The sequence below is a fragment of the Sciurus vulgaris genome (genome assembly GCF_902686455.1).
Source record: "Sciurus vulgaris genome assembly, chromosome: 9".
NCBI lineage: Eukaryota > Metazoa > Chordata > Mammalia > Rodentia > Sciuridae > Sciurus > Sciurus vulgaris.
In genome coordinates, this window is record NC_136469.1 from 144,606,513 (window position 1) to 144,628,875 (window position 22,363).

General features: G+C 40.9%; 1 protein-coding gene across 11 annotated transcripts in view; it reads right to left on the reverse strand.

Moving 5' to 3' along the window:
* Positions 1-22,363, reverse strand: part of FAM193A (family with sequence similarity 193 member A) — a 154,299-nt gene that overhangs the window by 79,922 nt on the left and 52,014 nt on the right. For 9 of the 11 annotated variants that reach the window (XM_079154370.1, XM_079154377.1, XM_079154371.1 and 6 more), the window contains exon 2: positions 13,965-14,207. The exons of the other annotated variants lie outside the window; for them this stretch is intronic. In XM_079154370.1, coding sequence (XP_079010496.1) covers positions 13,965-14,189 — 225 coding nt within the window. In that variant the 5' untranslated portion in view covers positions 14,190-14,207. The remainder of the gene's footprint in view (positions 1-13,964; positions 14,208-22,363) is intronic. 11 annotated transcript variants of the gene reach the window in all.

The window sequence follows — 22,363 nt, forward strand, 5'->3', positions numbered from 1 at the left end:
TCAGCAGGCAGTTCTACCCTTGGTGTGAGAGGAACTTGGTAGCAGGTGCCATCCAGCAAGTTTCATCATCATCCACCAACTCAGGGAGCTTCTCATGGTACCCAGTGGGTTGTGACCATGCTCTCCAAGGAGGGGGCCTCCCTCTGAGTTCCTCCCTGAGTCCTCTCCTGCAGTCCCAAAGCTCATGGTTACTTCCTAGATCTGGCATAACAGATCTTTAAGGCTCACTTCACAGGTCTGGATAGCTGACCTCCCGTGCCTTGTTACTTTTTCCTTATGTTACGATATGTCAGTTTAATTATCGGTGTGATGCTCACCTGCTAGTCAAGCTCTGCTAAACACACCACCCTAACCACTCCAGTGAAGCTTTTCTATCACAAACTGCTATGTGATGCACGTGGTAGAACATGATTATAATCACAGCTACTCAGGAGGTTGAGGCAGGAAGATCATTAAGTTCAAGGACAGCCTCAGCAACTTAGCAAGACTCTGTGTCAAAATAAAATTTTAAAAAGGTAGAGGTAGGGCCTGGGAATTTGGCTCAGTAATAGTGCTTGCCTAGCACGTATAAGGCCCTGGGTTCATTCAATCCCATATAAACAAATGTGTGTGTGTGTGTGTGTAAACTATTGAAAGCAAAACTAACAAAAACACATGGTAAGATTTTTAATATATAGGAGGAAAGTATAAGACTACAAGGGTTAGGCTGGGATTGTGGTTCAGTGGTAGAGTGCTTGCCTGGCATGTGTGAGGTCCTAGGTTCAATTCTCAGCACCACATATAAAAAAACAAATAAAATAAAGGTCCATCAACAACTAAAAAAAATATTTTTAAAAAGACTACAAGGGCACCAAAAGAAGTTTTGGGCTGAGGATATGGCTCAGCTGGTAGCGGCAAGCACAAGGCCCCGGGTTCAATTCCCAGAACCACGAGAGAGAGAGAGAGAGAGAGAGAAAGAGTTTCTCAGGTGTCCTACTTTAAGTTCCTTACACTACATGTGAAGTGGCAGGATAGTCCTTGAAAGCAGACGTTGAAAAGTTGAAAGGAGGTATTGCAAACACTAGAAGCATCTCATGAAAAACTGTGAAAACAAAAAGGTATAGGTAACAAACCAGCAGGAGGTAAAATGAACCATAAAAAAGATTCAATTGGTGTGGGAGAAAAGAGAGTAAGAGTAGCAAATAACAGAAAGAATAATAGACAAAGAATATTAGTAGCAACAAAGAGAGATGGTGGTGATGATAAAAGAATTCAACAAAAAGAAGTAACAAGGCTGAACTGGTAGGCATTCTATTAACAGAGCTCAAAGTACAAGAAGCAGGAACTCAAGGAAACATGCCAATCCAGAATTACATTTGGAAATTCAACAATCCTGTCAATAACTGAACAAGACAAAAACATCAGGAAAGATGCAGAACACATGGACACCAAGGTGACCTCACTGACACTCACAGAACACTCCTCTAGCAGCAGCAGAATGCAGCACTATTCAAATGCCTGTGGAACAAGCACAAGATTGACTACAAAGCAAATGTTTTCTTAAATAAAAATTTGAAAATTAAATTGTATAAAGTATGCTCTCTTATTACAAAAGAATTAAACTAATAATTATTAACAATAAACTATTTGGAAATTTAAAAGCACACATAAACAACTGAGCTAAAGAATGAATCATAAGGGTGATTATAAAATATTCTGAGCAGAATAAAAACTCAATATATCAAAAATTGTGGACTACAGTTAAAAGTGGATATCTACTAGCAGAAAAAATGAGAAAAATATAGTTTAGGAGTAAAATTATGAAAGAAAAAATAGAAAATTGATTAAAAAGAAATGTGGTTCTTCAAAAAGATCAATAAAATTCATAAACCTTCAGCCAGTCTTAACGAAGATTAAAAAAAAAGAGACAAAAGTCAAACAACTGACATAAGGAATAAAGGGGAACGGATCACTACAGATCATATGGAAATCAAAAAAATAATAAAGGAATATTCTGATCAACTTCACATCTACAGATTTGACACAAAAATGGGCAAATTTCTTTAAAGACAAAACTAGCAAAGCTCCCTAACAAAGAAACAGACAACCTCTAAAATAAATTGAACTTCACAGCTCAGAATCTTCCCAATGAGGCAAGTCTCAGGCCAAGGTGGCTCCACTGGTGCACATACCAAACACTCAAGGGAGAAATGATACCAATTCTGAGCAAACTTTTCCAAAAGATTAAAGAGGGGTAATACTTCCCAGTTCATTCTAAGACACCAAAGCCACACAGAAATATTATGAAACAAGAAATTTACAGACTAATAATCTCCATAAATGCAGACAATAATCCTTAAAACATGAGCAAACCCAATCCAGTAACCTATAAAAGGGGAACATATCATGACCATGACCAAGTATGGATTATCCATCCTAGAAATTCAAGGTTTGTCCAACATTTCAAGTATCATCATAATTTATTTTGTTAAAAAACTAAGAAAATTAATAACTCTGTGACCATTTCAATGAAAGAGATTTAACAAAAATCAATATCCAATTATAATGATAACTCTCAGCAAACTAAAACTCAACTTCTCATTGAAATCCTACAGCTAATACAGTACTTAATAGTGAAAAGATTGAATGCTTTCCCCTAAGATCAGCAATAAAAAAAGGTGTCCACTCGTATCAGTCCTATTCAACCACTTACTGGAGGTCCTGGAAAACGGAGTAAGATGAGAAAAAATAAAGACATGCAGGTTGGAATGGAAGAAATACATTATCTGAGATGGTGTGATCTACATGGAAAAAATTCCAAGGAATCTACCAAAAGACCACAAGAATTAATAAATGAGTTTTCACACTGTGGGAAATAGAAAGTCCAGTGGCCCATTTTCAAAACACAATATTTAGCTCTAAATGTAAAATTATTGGGGATATAGAAAGAAAAAAGACGAAGGGGAAATAGAATAAATGGTTACCAGCAGTTAATACCTGAGTTGTGACAGATTAACAGTCCTTCGACAAACAGGAGGTAGGGAAAGGAGCAACCTGACCAACCAAGATAAATTGCAAGTGCATTTACCCCAAGAGGGACAAAGGGAAATGGGGACAGGGAAAGGTGCATTTCTTTAAATAACCCAACAGGAGAAAGTAAAACCTAGGCAGAGTTAAGGAAGACTATGCACCCCATGGTAAACCAATGAAGCACCAGGGAGGGAACCTTGGACACTGGGGAATGAAATGCTGACTGTGTAACTAGTCTGAGTGTGCCTGATCACCCAGACACTGGCTCTTGCAACACTGCCATTAACAGCCTCAACTCTCTGTGCCTTTTGTCTCAGGCCATTCTTTGGATTTGGACAGGTGAGCATGTTCCTCACAATGTGATACAGTACCAATAGAAATTACATTTCTTTTCTTTCTTTCTTTCTTTTTTTTTTTTTTTTTTGTGGTGCTGGGGATTGAACCCACAGCCTTGTGCTTGCAAGGCAGGCACTCTACCAACTGAGCTATATCCCCAGCCCTAGAAATTACATTTCTATATACTAGTAATAAGCAGTTGGATACTGAAACTTTTAAGATGTACAATTAAGATAGTAAGAAAAATACTAAATACTTGGTAAAAAGAATACTACCTATAAGGTCCATACACTGGCCACTATAAAGCAATACTAAAAACAGATGTAAAAGATCATGATATAATAAACAGTGTGAACGGGAAGGCTTAATATTGTTAAGATGTCAATTCTCCTTAAAATTAATCTAGATATTCAACACAATGCAAATCAAATTCTATCAGGCTTTTCTGTAGAAACTGACAAGCTGATTCTAAATTTCATGTGGAAATGCAAAGCATTTGGAAAAACTAAAACACTTCTGTAGATCAAAACAGAAGAGGGCATCTAATACAGGAAAAGAATTTGGAGGGCATCTACTACAAAATTTCACGACTTACTCTTTCATGAATGAGGGCAGTATAAGCACAAAATGGACTCAAGTAACAGATCTGTAGCCAGGGACACATACCTATAATTCCAGTGAATTATGAGACTGAGACAAAAGGATCACCAAGTTCAAGGTCAGCCTCAGCAACTTGGTGAGGCCCTAGACAATTTAGTGAGACCCTGTCCCAAAATTTAAAAAAATATAAAAGGGCTGGGGATGTGGCTCAATAGCCGAGCACCCCTAAGTTCCATCCCTGGTACAAAGAAAAAAAAAAAAAAGGGGGAGGGAGGGAGGGAGGGAGGAAGGAAGGAATCGATCGATCCATAGATATGGGATCAACTGATTTGGGGGGAGCATGGGGAGATAGTACTGGGAATTGAGTCCAGGGATCCTCTACCACTGAGCTACATCCCCAATTCTTTTTATTTCTTATTTTGATACAGTCTTGCTAAGTTGCTCGAGCTGGCCTGGAACTTAACAAAGGTACCAGGATAACTGAACAAGAAAAATTTGTCTTTTCAACAAATAGTCCTAGAACAACTGAATATCATATGTCAAAGGATGCCCACAACCCTCACTTTACAACAGATACAAAGCTTTGCTCAAAATGGATCATATACATAAGAATACAAGCTAAACCTTGAAGACATGTAAAACAAAAACAAAGGGAAAAAAATCTTTAATAACTCTGGATAGTCAGAATTTCCTACAAAGAACAAAAAAGCACAAGTCATTAAAAAATTGATCAACTGTACTGATCAAAACTTAAAACTTTTGGTCAAGCACAGTGATACATTCCTCTAACCCCAGAGATAGTGGAGGCTAAAGCAGGAAGATCAGAAGTTCAAGGGCAGGTTGGGCAACTTAGCAAGATTCTGTCTCAAAAATAAAAAAAGGGCAGGTATATAGTTCAGTGCTAGAACAGCCCTGAGTTAAATCCCCAGTGCCAAAAAAGAAAAATCTGTGTTCATAAAAGCCAATATAAATACAAGTGAAAAATAAAGAATTAAGGGAATATCTAAGTATGAACATATTATGACTATATAAAAATGTTTTACATATATTTTGTGTATATAAAGAAATCCTCTCCATCACGTTGGCTTAGGACTAGACTTCCTTAACAAGACCCCCCCAAAGAACAAGAAATCAAAGCAAATATCAATAAATGGGATGGATTCAAACTAAAAAGATTTTTCTCAGCAAAGGAAACAATAAATAATGTGAAAAGAGAGCCTACAGAGTGGGAGAAAATCTTTTCCACATGCACTTCAGACAGACACTCATCACCAAAATTTATAAAGAACTTAAAAAACTTTACACCAAAAATACAAAGAACCCAATCAATAAATGGGCTAAGGAACTAGGCAGACATTTCACAGAAGAAGATACACAGCTGATCAACAAATACATGAAAAAAGTGCTCATCATCTCTAGTAATTAGAGAAATGCAAATTAAAACCACTCTAAGATTTCATCTAACTCCAATTAGAACAGCTATTATCAAGAATACAAGCAATAATAAGTGTTGGCATGGATGTGGGGGAAAAGGCACACTCATACATTGATGGTGGATCTGCAAATTGGTACAGCCACTCTGGAAAGCAGCATGGAGATTCCACAAAAAACTTGGAATGGACCTACCATATGACCCAGCCATCCCACTCCTCAGTTTATACTCAAAGAACTTAAAATCAGCACACTACAGGATGCAGTCACCTCAATGTTCATAGCTGCTCAATTCATAATAGCTATTGTGGAACCAATCGAGATGCCCTTCAACTGATGAATGGATAAAGAAACTATGGTATATATACACAATGAAATATTACTCAGCCATAAAGAATAATAAAATTATGGCACCTGCTGGTAAATGGATAGAGTTGAAGAACATCATGCTAAGTGAAATAGGCCAAGCCCAAAAAACCAAAGGCTGAATGCTTTCTCCGGTAAGTGGATGATGATACATAACGAGGGGGGTGGTGGAGGGGAAGAGAAGAATGGATGGTGTAGAGGAAAATGGGGTGGGAGAGGGTGGAGGAAAGAAAGATAGTAGAATAAGACAAGTCAGTATTACCCTACGTATATGTATGATTACATGAATGGTGTGAATCTACATTGTACACAACCACAGAAATGAAAAGTTGTACCCCATTTGTATACAATGAATCAAAAATGCAGTTCTGTAAAAATAAAAATTTAAATAAAAAAAAAAAAGAAATGAAATCCCATAAACCAATCAGAACAAAACAACCTGAGAGAACAGTGTGCCCATGGGCCCTGATACCCTTTGGCAGGTCCACTAGTCAAAACCACTGCCATATGAGTATCAAGATGCCCTCTACTTTCTCACTGTGCTCGTGTCTACACTACAGCAAACACAATGGTGGCAAATCCCAGCACTCTGACCTGTGTTGAGGGCTGATGGAGTGAAGCACTAGTGACACCGTGCTCCTCAGGGTTTCAGTGGAAAAGCCAGCTTCACCAACTATGTCCCTGAGGCAGTCAAGTCAACATTTGTATTAGCTCTCAACCACGAGTACATGTCTTCTGAGTGTTCTGAGGGATGAAACAGGGAGAGCACGCACAGTACTCTGCAGCCTTCCCAAGGAAGGCTGCTCTAGAAAGGCATGACATGAGGCACTTTGAGCACAACACTCCACTCCACCCATGAAAGGCCAATTTTACTTGAAAGAATGACTAACAGACCAAACTATGGTGATTTAGACTTGGATACTTGTCAAATATTTCCCAAAAATGGACAAAATGAACCTGTCGCTTTAAGGAAAACAACTGATGCTATGTGTAGCTAATCACAAAATCTGAACTTTTCTCACAATCATAATTTTTCTGAGCAAAGATCAGAATTTGGGGTTGAGCATGGTGGCAGATGCCTGAAATCCCAATGGCTCAGGAGGCTAAAGGCAGGAAGACGGTGAGTTCAAAGCCAGCCTCAGTAAATTAGTGAGGTCTGTCAGTCAGTGAGACTCTGTCTCTAAATAAAATATAAAAAAGGGCTGGGGGACCAGAGAGAAAAGCCATTATCATGATCAGTGTGGTATAATTTTTTAAAATAAACTATCATGCCACTCGAAAGGGGGACAGAGTAGGCCTGGGGGTGTGGCTCAGTGGTTAAGCACCTCTGGGTTCAATCCCTGGTATAAAAAGGGGGGAAAAAAGATCAGAATTTAGGAAAGCTTGCACCTGCCTCTATGGGCTCGAAAGTTTTTCCTAAATATATTTCTGGTGCAATCAGTGGTGACAATGGCCAATTCCATACCTTAAGACTGAATAATGAAAGGTATCCACATCAGCAAGATCTGCCCAACTGGGTAAACCATTTCATAAATGACTAACAAGCAATGTTACAAAACCACACAGGGCTAAGAGATCCATTCAGAAGGCAAGACAGACCAATGGTTCTTAATACAACACAGTCAGAAAAGATTACTGATCATTTCAGACTCCAGGTGGTAACTAACCATCAAGAAACTATCACTTCCCCAAGATGGTGTACACCTATAATCCCAGCTACTCAGAAAGTCAAGGCAGGAAGAAGTTAAGTTTGAGGCCAGCCTGGGAAACCTAGCAACTTTGTCTCAAAATAAAAATAAAAAAGGCTAGAGTGCTCCTGGGTTCAATCCCTGCAAAGGAAGCAAGGCAGGCAGACAGGATGTTTGGCAGCCTAAACCAGAATACTCACAATTATCTGAAAGCCATTAAATTTTTTTCATTTATTTCAATCAAGGCAACCTATCACAAGAGACTAAACACAAAAGCACACAGAAGAACCCAGTTTTCTTCTATAATCCATACAGTAAAGAAATTTGTAAAAATATCTGCTGCCACTCTACTCACTAAATTATTTTTGGTTTGGAAAATAATTTTTATTTTAAAATGTGCTATTAATCTTAATATGCCATCAATTGATTATATAAATCCCCTATATTATAGCAACTCCTTCCCTCCTTTTAAGACAACACAATAGGCTACAGTGTGCTCCAAGAGGATAGCTCATAATGGCGAAATCTGGAAATGAAATACAGTGTGTTCCCAAAGGAAAACAGTGCACAGCAATGGAAATGAAGGAATGACAGCATGTATGAATCTGGAGCTTAACTGCACACTGCATGATTACATTTTTACAAAATTCAAAACACCAGGAAAACCAAACTATAATGTTTAGACACTTAAGTGATATGAGCAACAAAGGCAAGAGGGTGAGTGACAGCACACCCTCAGCACAATGGGGCTGTGAGGACCAGGGAATGGCTAGGAGGGCTACTTGGGGAACATGGGATAAAGGCAACACACCTGATCTTTGACTGGTGGTGGCACTAACCACCACGAATACATTAGCAATCACAGCAGAGATCAATTTCACCATTAAGAAGTAGACACTCAGTGAAACCAAATTGTCTACCTCTCTGCTACTGCACTCCAACACCTAAAACACACTTCTCAGAAATGGGAAAGGAAAGGCCACAAGAAGGAAGGAGGGCAAGTGCTTTAGAAGCTACAGATCAACACCCAAAATCGCTTCCAGGAGAAAGACACCCCCATAGAAGGCTCCAAGGCAACAAAGAAAGGATGCGCCAAGATGCAATGTCTTTAAGCTGTGGACACCCAGTACAACTGCAAACACGCAGAGCCAAAGTGGAAATATTTATAAGGAAACAAAGAGAAAGATACACGCAGAGTAGGAGATTTAGACTGATTTCAAATTGGTAAAATAAGCACACAAGAAATGATGACCACAGAAACAAGGATTTAAGTACCCAATTCACAACAGATTAATAGCTGCCCACAGAACCCTCCACCCAAGTCCAGAGAAAAGGTCATACTCAGGATCATGCAGAACATTTACAAAAACTTAACTTTTTATCAGAATTAGGAACTGTAAATAGCTGGCAAAGAATCACTATAATATAGAGCATGATATCCAACTGTAATAGCAATAAATTTTATAGCTAGAAAGGAGCAAAAAGCTCTGGTGTGCTCTTGCATAGTAAGGCGACTAGAGACAAAAATAATAAATTGTACATTTCAAAAGCTAGAAGAAAGGATTTTCAAAGTTTTCACCATAAAAAAAAATGATAAAATGTTTGAGGAGACAGGTATATTTAAACTAACTTAAACACATTACACAATATACATGTTATCAAAACACCCCACTAGTGTGTGTAATTTTAATGTTTATGCATTAGTGAAAAATAAATTTAATTTTAAAAAGTCAATACGATTAAAGATAATTCAAGAGTTAGATGTTTAGACACTTAATAAACTCTGAAGTAGTTCATGGGTGAAAATTAGGTAATACTTTAAAGTGAGTCAATGAAACTACCATTTCAGAATCAATAGCAATAGTTTAAGAGGTTTGTAGCACATATCAGAACAAAATAATGAAAACTGACAGGTAAGTATCCAAGGTAGGAAGGCAGGAGAGTGTGAAGAAGATAAATCTAGATTAGTGGCAGCCACCAACAGCATGGTACAGTGATGGCCCAGTGGTTTCTTATGGCTGCCTACCAATCAGACAGGAGGAAAGCAGGCAGGCTGAGCCTGGGTCAAGTTCTCACAGGCTTCCAGATGAGGTCAGAACAGTAATGCTGTGGCTACATGATTAAAATTTTAAAAGAAGACACCAAAGAGAACAGTGCCAGTTAACTCCCCCTTTGTGTCTGTCATCTTCCCACAAGGGAAGAATGCAACTCCCCTAAGCAGCTGACACCCAGGCCCAGGCCCAGGCTCAGGCTCAGGCTCAGGCTCTACCGAGCCCTGTTAGGCAATGTTCAGAAGAGACCTAGAAAACAGCATCCAGATCCGGTTTGCACCTCCCTGGCTGTGGCAATGGAAATCTTTCCTCAGGAGCAATGAGAAACTGGGGGACCTATCCTTGAGTCACTAAGAGCCTCCTGTAACTCAAAACACTGTGGTGTTTGCTATTACCACCTTCCAAGAAAACATTCTGTGACACAATCACCTGTTAGAAGCAGAGCCCTGTGGAAGTAAAGAAGATGAAGAGGCAGATGCTGGACAAAATTTACTTTGCACTACTCTCTTTCATGCATCTAAAATTTTTCTATGACGTCTACCATTGCATTAATTAACCAACCACACACGTGTATATAAAGTAACAGTAATTAATGAAACAAAGTGAAAAAAATAGTATTTTAAATATAACAAGTTGTGCCAGGCACAGTGGTACACACACTCCTGTGATCAGAGGCTGAGGTTGTGGCCAGTCTGGGTCATTTAACAAGACCCTGTCTTAAAAAATAAAAAAGGATAGGGATGTAACTCCATGGTACAGCAACCTGGATCCAATCCCCAGTACTTAAAAAATAATTTTAAAATATAAAAGAAAAAATTGCTTCTTTGAAAGAAAGAAAAAAAAACCTGACAGACTTTAAAAAAAATGATTAAAATAAAAAAGCACAAATAACTTCAGATAAAGCAGAAATTGAAAAGAGACCCCTACAAATAACTTTGTACTAATAACTATAACATCTTCTAAGACTGTAACTTAACAAAACTAATTTTATTCACTGAAGAGGTTCAACCAAAAGTTATACCTAGAGACATGTGTGGTTACATCAGAGTACTAAGGCAGCAGAAAACAGCTTTGCACTTGCACCGCAAAGAAGAAGAGTAGGTGTCTGGGCATGAGAATGTATGAAAGATAAGGCTGCTCTTGGGTAGCTACAGTAGAGGTCTCTAGGGAGACACAACGTGACACTGGAAGGCAGGTTAAAAAAAAAAAAAAAAATCACCCCTGATCTAATATGACCACCAGCGATCACACAATGTTTATCCAGAAGAGAACAATTCAGTTCCACTACCCCTAGGGGGTCAGAAAACTGCAGAATAGTGCTCCCAGAGCTCCCACCCCAAGGAGACAGAACCACAGTTCATAAAATCTAACTTGAAGCTAACCAAGAACAAAGGCTACCAGAGGAACTTTACAACAAGGGGCAATAAGTCTTTCCAAGGAGAAAGGGACACCCTCACTCTTTCTCCTCTAACAAAGTGAGGAAAACAGAAGGAGTACATAAAAGCAGGAGAAAAACAGCTCAATAAGTGTGGCCAGCAAAGGAGTCTAACCCCTAGAAGCCCCAAAGCATTCCTAGGAAGCCTGCAAGAAGCCACCCACCTTGCTGACCAACCCTTCTTCTGTAGGAAGCAAAAGCCTTCAGGGTGAGGAAGGCAGGCACCCTATGCCCAGGATTAGCATAGAGAAAAGCAAAGGACAGACCCCTGCAGAAACAAGCAGAGTCTGGCTGATGGGGCAGGGCTTGCCAGGAAAGTTGCCCCTGAGGCCCCAAACACAGGGCTGCCCCAACACAGGCTGAACAGTGCCAAGTAGGAAGTAGAGAATGACCGCTCCCTCAAGTCCACAGAGATACAAGAGTGTAGCACACACCACTGCAGACAATCAGCCTCACAGGTGCACAACCAGTAGCTCCCTCAGCCTGGGGCTCTCTACGCACTGCCTGCACTAGTCCTAACAGAATGAGAGAAGCAGAAAGCAAAAATGCTTAAGGAAGAAATGGTAACACCAATTCGGTACAAACTCTCCCAGAAGGGAGAAGAAATGGGGACACATCTTAACTTCTTTCCTGAACATTACAAAATAAGACTATAGGCAGACATCTTTCAATGGCACAGAGGCAAAGTCCTTGATGAAATTCCAGCAAACCAATGCAGCAACATGCCGAGAGGATGCCCACAGAAAGACCTATGTGAAAAGGTCCTTCAAAGTTTTTTACTAACCAGCTCAAATCTGGAAGGCCCTCCAATTAATTAGGGAAGGGTAAACTAGTTTATCTACACAATGCTTTCAGCAATAAAAAGAAAACTACTGACACATCCAACAACATAGATGATGCTCAAGAGTGTTGTGCCAAGTGACAGAGTTTATGGAACACTCTAGAAAAAGTAGAACTACGGGGGCAAAATCAGGTCTGTGATTACTGGGAGGGGCCAGATACTGACTACCAAGGGGAACAAGGGAACTTTACAAGGTGATGCAAATGTTCTGCATCTTAACTGTGGTAATGAGAAATTTTTGTGTTATTTTTAAAGAAAAAGGGTAATTTACTGTGTGTAAATTATCATCATTATTTTAAAATGTTAGCGATCTTAAACCAGCATCAACAAAGAGGTCCACCTACAAAAGCAACAGATAGTCCATGGGCACACGCAGGCCAGCACTGCACCTCTGCGGAGGCTGTGGTTGCTGTTTTGGGTGAGGGGAGAAAGCCTTGTTGTGCAGATGATCCTCAACAGGACAACTGCCAGCCAGGGCACAAGAGGCTCCAAGGCACAACTGATGATGTGAAACAGTATCATTCCTAAGGGCATAGACAGGCTAAATACCAGAGCAGGGCTGAAACAGGGAGAGATGAGAAAGTTCAGGACACACAAAAACCAAAAACAAGCAATAAATAAATAACTTTAGCCAGTAGAAGGACTTAGAACACTGGAAGTGAATATGAAACAAACTGACATCAGTAAACTTAACAGTCTTCCAATTAAAAAATGAGGGAAAAACCAAATACTTTTAAGTGGACACAAAATTATCACATGAAAAATGAAAACAGAATGTGTCATTTTGTGTGTGTGGCGGCGCATTCCTATAACCCCAGTGACTTGGGAGGATGAGGCAGGAGGATCCTTAACAACTTAGCTAGACCCTATCTCAAAAGAGCACAGGGTGGAAGGTGGCTGGGAATGTGGCTCAGTTGTAAAGCACTGGGGTTCAATTCCCAGCACCGAAACAAACAAACAAACTTTTAAAACAATAAAAGCACAACATCTGAGAGGAAGAAAACTTCAGACTGACTATTAAACTCTCTCTTTCCAGAGGTACATTACTGAGGGTTGAACCTGTGTTCTCATATTAATCTGTAATGAGGGTCACACAGTACATTCACTCCTTTTTTCATCATTTGCTTACTCATTACTTCAAATATTCTGAGTACCTAGTATGCATCAGGCTAGGCGCTGCTCTTGACAAAAAAAAGAAAAAGAGCTGCCTTCATGTAGCTTATATTCCAGTACAGATGATGACAAATGATTAAGGGAAATACACATGTTAGAAACAGGTCTAACGAACAGAAATAATGCAGGAAATGGGCTTGTAAGAGGGGGCTGAGTGAGAATCTACCTTTAGTTTAGTAAACAATGAGGCCCAAGGTTTAGCAACTAAAGCCTACTATTCAGGGTACTCCCTCAAAGAGTTCCTGGCTGAAGAGCTGGGTGGCAGAAGCAAAGAAGCAGGTGAAGCTCAGGGTATGAACAGCCACCAGCACAGCAGCCAAATACTCCTTTGACTATCACTAGAACTAACTGGAAAGTAGTCTCAGGTTAGGAAACACAAGGTAGTGATTGCTGCCTTTTAGTGGCCACATACGGCAAGGGATCAGAAGAAAAGAAAAAGCTCAGAAAACAATTAGTTGCTTGAAAGCAGAAACGGGGAAGAGATGTGGGGTCTCAAATGGTTGCAAAAGCCAACTCCTAGAACCTAAAGAGTAGATCTCAAAGCTCTTTTAGAACAAGGGCCCACTAAGACTCCATCTAGGTCCAAGATGAGAAGAAGGGCCCCATCCTACTTCGAAGGCCTCAAGATAGCCTCCCATAAGCTGAGGCATGGGGGAAATAAAAGGGGGAAGGCCAGGCTTGAGAATTGCATACTAGGAAGAATTTCAGGTGAGTCACCATCCCATGGTATTGTCTAGAACCAAACACACAAAAGGCCCACCAGCTATTCAGGGAACTGCACCACCAAAGAAATCCTGAGCCTAGACTAAAGAAGTCAAAAACAGCCAGGGGACCACCAGCTTGCTGACTGTCCTGATAAGGAGGGCAGATGCCCACCACCTACTGCACCTGTGGCCAGTGAAGGATGGGAGGGTGGAATAAAGGCCAGAAGACAGTACAGAAGGAAGCACTCTGAAAGCAGTTAACCTCTGCTGCCAGTTAACCCACATCCCACAGAGAGGGCAATGAGCCTGCTTGCGCTGGCAGCCACTCACCGGCTGGTCAAGGCCGCCGTGCCTCTCCTCCTTCTCCACAGTCCTCCGGCAGTCCGGGCACACCCACAGCGGCAGGTGCAGCACGCTGTTGCCCTTGGGAGCCATGGAAAGGGCCAATTTGCTCGCAGTCTTAACTCCACTCTCTAAGAATGAAGGGTCTTTCCGTTCACTTCTGCACAGAAGACAATAATCCCCAGCGGGGTAGGGTGGTGTCCTATGATTCATGCCAAAACTAAAAGGAGTCTGGAACAGAAAAAAAAATTCTATTTTCAAAACCTAATCCACAAAGCCAAAGTTGTTAAATATATATATGTATATGTATATATTTATATATATATGTGTAAATATATGTCTAAAATAAGTGCACATTTGTTTATATAAAGAAACAATAGAAAATTTGTAAAATAAAACTGAACCTAGTGTTTCAGAAACTCATAATACTTGAAATAAAGTAGTAACACCATTAAAAAATTTTTATTAGGAATTAGAAAACTCTGCCTAGACTTCTTTGTTACTTCCCCTCAGGGAAAACTGTCAGTGCCATGGTCAGACCATGAGAAAGCACCAGAATGGCACTTCATCAACAAGGCTTGAAGTCACTACCCCAAGGCATCTGCACCCAAGGGCTTCATGCTGAATTGGAAATTGACTCCAGACCACCTCAGACAAACAACAGAGAACCCGATAGCAGCCATACATCCAAGACCAGTCTCCCTTCCAGGCTCTGCAATAATAGTGCTGAATCCAGTTCCAATTTCCCACTTTCAATGGCTGCTTTTTTCAAACAGGTCCTAAACTGAAGGATGAAGGGAGGAATAGAGGCTGAAGGAAGAGGCAAAATTATCCTATATCCTTTTCAAAAGATTACCACCATCCTCTCTGAAAAGTAAAAGTAAGCTTTAGAGAAACACACACCCCACCTCCGCCCCCAGAGAAAAAGAAGCCAAGACTCAGGAGTTTGGAAATGGGCTTAAGGCCAACAGGCGGGGATGTCCGGCAGGTAGGATTTTAACCCAAATCGGAGAACTCCAAGAAGGCCCTCACACAGATGGCACTGCTGTGCACAGGATGACTAATATCTGCAGGTCCTGGAGAGACTCCAGAGGCACAGGGCAGTAGGTGGGCAAGGTCAAGCAGTGCCTTACAGGAGCCAGCACTACCTTTCTGTGCTCAAAGCCACAGCACACTACAGGGTTACCACAGTACCCCTTTGATCTGTTCTGTCTTCTGGAGGGTCCCTGTAGCAGTGAAGGAGAACAAGACCCACAGCAAGGCTACTATGGTTTCTCACAAAGGCTCCAGCTCCACCCAGAAACTCCTCCAGTGCCCAGCCAAGTCCTACTCTTGTGGTTCTCTCTCCATCCTGTCACCAATGTTCTACTGGACTGAGTATGCACTGGCATGACTGGCTCAAGAGGCTAAACAAATAATGAATGCAAATGACTCGTTCACATTCTTACATGATTTTATAAACAGTGGTTGAAACTATGTGGGCCTATCACCCTACAAAGTTCTGTGGGTTTAACCAAACCTGGCTCAGTGGATAATTTAGTATGTGGGGGATGTTGGGAAAGAACTGAACAATGTCTGCCAATCATGTCCTTATGGGTCCCAGACCCCAATCACAGAATATGGGAAAGCAGATGTCATTTTCTGGACCAACAGATCTGAGAAGTATATAAATTATGATGGTTTCAAAACTCACACCAATTTAACCCTTTGTAAAGCTATCTCTCTTCCTTAGTCCTGGAAAACAACCTTCACCAGCAGAACAGCTACCATCATCAGACCTCATGGGTCCTGCTAGGTTTTATAGCCAAAGTCCCAGGCTGAAACCATGACTGAGAGCCACCACGGCCTTGAAACATCAGTTCTGTGCCCACATGTTTATCATTCTTCCATTATAGATAGAGTGTCCCTCATCCAAAAGGCTTGGATCTAGATGTGTTTCAGACACTTTCAGGGTTGGAATACTTACATACATGTAAGATATCTTGAGAAAGAGCCCCAAAATTCATGTTCATGAAAAATTTGTTTCATATACCATATACACATAGACTGAAAGTAATTTTATATAATATTTTTAAGTGCACCTGAGTTTTGACTGTGACCCATCACCTGAAGTTAGATTTTGAAAACCCTGCTAGCTGCCACGTTGGCACTCAAAAAGTTTCAGATTCTGGAGCATTTCAGATTTCAGATTTTTTGAATCAGAGTACTCAACTTACACTTACTGGGAGATCATGACTATCCAGATGCTGGGGCAGAGATGAATAAACAAAGATCTCTGCCTTTGAGGAGCTAATATGCTCCTCAAAAGACAAAAAAATAAATAAATTAGTAAAAATGTTCAACATTGGATAGGGGCAAATGATAAGGAAAAAAACACAAAGGAGGAAAAAAATGCCTGCTGCTGGTGGGTACAGAACCCTTTCACTTAGGGTGGCAGTGAGGGCCTTCTTGAGGAGATAACTTAAGGAGACCCTTGGAGAAGAGTACTATGGCAAGCAAGCAATGAGGCAGCAGACCAGGTGGCTGGGGAGGGTGAGACAGGGAGCTGAGGACCAACTACAAGTGTGCATGGGAGGGGATGAAAGGAACAGGGAAGGCAATGAGGAGACAGAGGGACCAGCAAGAGGGAGATGGTAAGACTGCTGGAGCTGGGGAGGCACAGGTGAGGCAAGGCAGAGGTGAGGCAAGGCATAAAAGTGGGAGAAAGGTCAAGGACAGTGTCCACTGTCTGGGTCAGCATGTGGAGTATTGGGCCAAGAAGACATCCAAAAACATCTGGTTATCTACTCTACACCAGGGTGCAATGCAAAGAACACAGGGCACCTGTTCTTGCTCTAAAGGGACATTAAACAAATGAAAGACAAAGCCACATGGTGCCATCCATTAGAAAAAGAGTTGGTAAGGATGTGGAATGGGACTAGGAGAGTGGCATCCTTTTTTAAATTATTTTTTTGACATTATAAGTGGACAGTATGCCTTTGTTTTTTAAATTTTTATGTGGTGCTAAGGATTGAACCCAGGGCCTCACACACGCTAGGCAAGTTCTCTGCCACTGAGCCACAACCCCAGCCCCAAGAGTGGCATTCTCTTGGTGGTTTTTGTTTGTCGATTTATTTTGCTTTGTTTTCTTTGTTGTTGTTGTTTGTTTGAGACAGGGTCTTGCTGTGTTGCTTGACTGGCCTTGAACTAGTGGTCTCAAGGATCCTCCTACCTCAGCCGACTGAGGAGCTGGGATTATAAGCACACACCACTACATACCTTTGGTATTTTTGCAGGAGCACAGCAAAGATCTAAATGTTAAAGAGAAAAGGAAACGACCATCTAGGAGATGAGCAGGCAAAGGGGACAGCATGTGCAAATGGGCAAGCTCAAGGAAAGAGCAATGCCACAGGGGTGGAGCAAGGGAGTACAGCAAGGGAAGGCGAAGGTCACTCAGGCTTATTATGGTTTAAACAAGGGCATGGATGGAATTCCCATTTTAAAAAGAAATTTTGCTGTGTGAAAAATGAACTCTGGTGGGGACAAGGATGTAAGAAACGCTGCTGTACACGGTTCTAGGTGCAGAAAGAAGACAAGGTGGTTTAGGCTCCGTGGAAGCCATGGAGGAAAGCAGTCAGACTCAGGGATGTTGAAGGTGGGACTCTTCAAGAGTCCTGAGGAATGGGCTTAAACCCCTGGGCAATGATCAAGTCAATAATAAACATGCCAGAGGCAGGAGGGAAGGCTAGAAGAGTGGCAAAAATCAGAAGCCTGCTTTGCACATGATGCTGTGCACATGATGTGTAAGAACATCCAATGTGAAGTTTTTGTTCCGCATGAATGAGATACTCCAGCATCAGGGTACAACTGGATATAAAATTTGGCATCATCAGTACACGTGCTACCTAAAGCCAAGGAACTAGATGAGATGGCCTACAGAGGAAGGGTTTGTCTGCATGGTGGCATGCCTGTAGTTTCTATCTGCTTGGGAGGATAAGGCAAGAAGATTTCTTGAGCCCAAGGGTTGGAGACAAACTTAGACAGCATAGCAGGATCCCATCTCAAAACAAAACAGAACACACAGGGTATGATGGTGCACTCCTGTAATCCCAACAACTTGGGAGGTTGAGGTAGGAGGATCCCAAGTTTGAGGCCAGCTGCAGCAACTTAAGAGAGGTTCTGTCTCAAAAAGTAAAAAGGGCTGGGGATATGGCTCAGTGGAAGAACACCAGCTAGCCTCAATTCCTTGTACCAAAAAACAAACAAACAAATAAAAAAAAAAAAAAACCAAAAAAAAAAAAAAAAAAAAACAGAACTTTTCAAGACCTGATTATTTTCTCTAGTGGGAAGTTAGTCCTTGAAAAAGGCTAAAATTTCACTCCCCATGCCCTTTCCAGAACAAAGTAAGTAGAAGGGTTATCACAACACACATACACCTGATATCTGACTCAACCCAACTACTACTGACCTCCTACCTAGTTACTTTCCTAACTGGCTAAATGTGAGGTGCAAATATGAATTCCATTGATTCATTTAAAAAATACTGATCACTGTACTAAATATAACAAGTACCATAAGCTGAAGATATCTGAAGTATGCAATTTAAAAAGTGTTCATGGATGTCCACCTCATTAAGCCATTACCACAATTAAAACAAGGAACATTTCCATTACCCCCAAGCGTCCTGCAATCCTTCTCCAACCCCACCCCTGTCCATAGATAACCACCAGCCTGGGCCATCTGTCACTAAGATTACTTAGTAAGTTCTGTCCACCTCCTTTCACTCAGCACAACTTTTGTCTGTCTGTTGCAATATGGGGGAATCAATCCAGAACCTTGCACATGATATGCAAGTGCTCTAGAACAGCTCAGGCTGCAGGTGCCTGCACCAGGCCAGGTATCATCATTTTGAGATCATTCTCACATATGCATGGGGAGTTTGTTCCTTTTTAATGCTGAGCACCATTTGTTATCCACTCTTCTGCTGATGAACATCTGGGTTGTTTGTGGTCTGGGCCGTTACAAACAGCAGCTATGAACATTCACATACAAGTCTTGGTGTAGAAATGTGCTTTCGTTCTCTTACATAAGTACAAAGGATAGAATGGCTGAGTCATATGTTAGGTGTGAGTTCAACTTTTAAGCCAACCCTTTCCCAAAGAACAGTATCTGAGAGTTACAATTACTCCACCTCCTTAGCATGGTCAGTTGTTTTATCTGTAGCTGTTAAAATGTGTATGTGGTATTACCTCACCGTGTTTCTCTACTTACAATGTTAAGCATCTCCTCATGTGCTTATGTCAGTTTTTACTTCTGTGGTGTGGTATCTATTAAAATCTTTGTCCTGGTTTAAGGTTTATCAATTTGATGAATCTTAAAAGAATGAGCTTTTGATTTAATCAATTTATGTATTTTAGGTTTTTTTCTACTTTATTAGCCTTGCTTTTGTGTTATTATTTCCATTCTCTGGGTTACTGTAGGTACAAATGGCTACAATTGTTCTCTACTATGTCAAGGTAGAAATACGCAGGTCACTGAGTCCTTTCTCTTGTACAATATGGGTGGTTAGGACCATAAGTTTTCCTGTAAGTACTACTTTGGCTGCATTTAACAAATTTTGATATGTTCTGTTTTCATTCTCCTTCAGTTCAAAAGACTTTCTAATTTTCCTTCTGATTTTTTCTTTGTCTTGTGGGTTGGTTGTTTAAAGTATGGTTTCATTTCCTAATATTTGCAGTTTTCTAAATATCTTTCTGTAATGGATTTCTAATATATCTCTGTCATCAGAGAAGAATCTTTATATAATCTTAATTCTTCTAAATATATTGAGATTTATTTAATGGTTCAGAATATGGCCTATCTTGGTAGATCTTCAATGTTTAGTTAAAAGAATGTGTACACACACTTCTGATGTTGGGTGCAGTGTTCTATAAATGCCAATTAGATTAAGCTGGCTGCTGGTGCCTCCCACATGACCTCTATCTCCCTGGAGCCATCTTTCATGATGCAAGTATGACCAGGAGAACCTCTGCCTTAGACCCTTCCACTGTTCCACTGCCTGAAAGGAACCAATCTTCTCCAAGTCATCATGCATGATGTACAAGGCCCTCTGGTCACTGGGTCCCCACATCACATAATTTGCCTAGCTGAAATGGACAGTTCCACACTTCTGTACCATCCCACTAAGTGGCTTTACCTCCCCTTGCCTCAGTACTTACCACCCATTAATTCAAGATACAGGAACACTGTTCAAGGGAAGGAGGAACAGAAACTCGCATCAAAGTGCACAGGGAAAGGCCAAGGCCACGTGGCCTACCAGGAGGAACCTGGGAAGGTCTTGAGAGGATGGGACGCAGTGGAGTAGATGCGAGAACTTTCATGCAGTACAGAGCCCCAGAAGAACAGAGACTTGCACAAGAAAGGAAGCACTGCGGAAGGAGGCACAGAAGGCTAACAATCTTTTTGGAAAACCACTGGCATTGTTTTTTAGGCCCACTGAAACTCACCCATCTAACTGCCCCCCCCCCCACTACCAATCTCCTTCCCCAGACATGCGCCTAGTCCCACCCCACACATCTGAAAACTCTATTCCACTAATTCTTTATTCTTTTTTTTTTTTTTTAATCACTTTTTCCTTCTTGGCTGCATTATTTCCATTAGGAAACACACTGATCTTTCTCTTATCCTCCTCTCAAATGCACTTCCCTCTCAACTACATATTGCCTGTCTTCTCTTTTCTTTTCATCTTTGGAGGTGTCTGTCCCAGCTCTAAGAGAACACAACACAAGCTACAAACATAAGCCGCATAATTAAACACACATAAGGAAAAACAACAAAATACCAACACAAACCTACATGACCAAAATGCAGAACTATGATAACACCAGATGCTGATGAAAAGGTGGAACAACAGGAATTTCATTCACTGCTGAAGAGAATTCAAAATGGTGCTGTCACTTTGGAACACAGTTTGGAGAATTCTTACAAAACAAAGCATATGATCTACCAATTGCACTCCTTAGTCTACCAAATGAACTGAAATTTTATATCCACACAAAAACCTACACATAGATATTTACAGCAGCTTTATTCATAACTGCCAAAACCTGGAGACAACCAAGATGGCCTTCAGTAACTAAATGAATAAACAAACTTCAGTACATCCAGACAATGAAATATTATCCAACACTAAAAAGAAATGAGCCAACAAACCATGAAAAGAAATGAAGTAACCTTAAACACATATTAGTAAGGGAAAGAAGTCAATTTGAAAAGGGTGTATACTACATGAGTCCAACTATATGACACTGTGGAAACCACAAACTATGAAGATAGTAAAAAGGTAAAATGACTGCCAGGTTTGGGGATGAACAGGCAGTACACAGAGGATATGGCAGGTAATGACTCTGCTCTATACAATACTATAATGGTGGACAGATGTCATTATACATCTGTCCAAAGAGTGGGCCCTAATATAAACTATGGACTGTGGGGATAATGCTGTGTTGATGCAGGTTCATCCGCTGTAACAAATGTTCACTTCTGTCGCTGGAAGCTCACAGTGGAAGATGCAGAAGGTACACACAACTCTACTTTCCACTCGAAATTTGCTATGAACCTAAAACTGACCTAAAAATAAAGTCTGTTAAGCAACAGTCTCCTAAAAAACAAAATGAACAACAACAAAAAATCCCACAGGTGAATTCTAATATTTTATTTAAATCAACAATCCAAAATATCTGATTAAAGGGAATCAATATAAAAAATTATTACTGGGGCATTTGGGTTCTTTTTTCATACTAAATCTTCAGTATCTGGTATGCTTCATACCTGGAGCATATCTCAGACTGGACCAACTACACTTCCAGCACTCCATGGCCACAAGTGGCCAGGGCCCTGTGCAGAGTCATGCAGATCCACACCCACCCTCTCCCAACCTTTCCCTCCAGCAGCAGTTCCCCTCCCCACCCACACTGCCAGCATGAGGCAAAAGGACCCATGCTCTCTTCAACCAGCATCCCGGGCATCACATCCTCTTGGCTTTCTCAAAATGCGCTCCAGAGTCCTGACTCCAAAGACTACTGCGTGTGTTTCTCTGACGAGCATTCCTAACTTGAGGGTCAGTTGACAGTCTCTCCTCATTCTCCCTCCAAAACCTGAGCCTCATGCTTCTGGAAAAAATCCTTGTTTCACAGATATTTTTCTTTCCTCCCTGGCAGCTTTAAAGGAGGGGGCAGAATAAAGTTCCTTTACCATTAAGTCCTGGATGTCCCTGTGAATGGCAACATGAATTCAAAATAGGGCACCCTGGCATTAGTAAGAGAAAGACAATAGGCCAAGAAGGAGTTGGCCAGTGAAACTTTTGTTGCAAATTGGGTTTTTTGTTTTGTTTTTTTGGGTTCATCTAG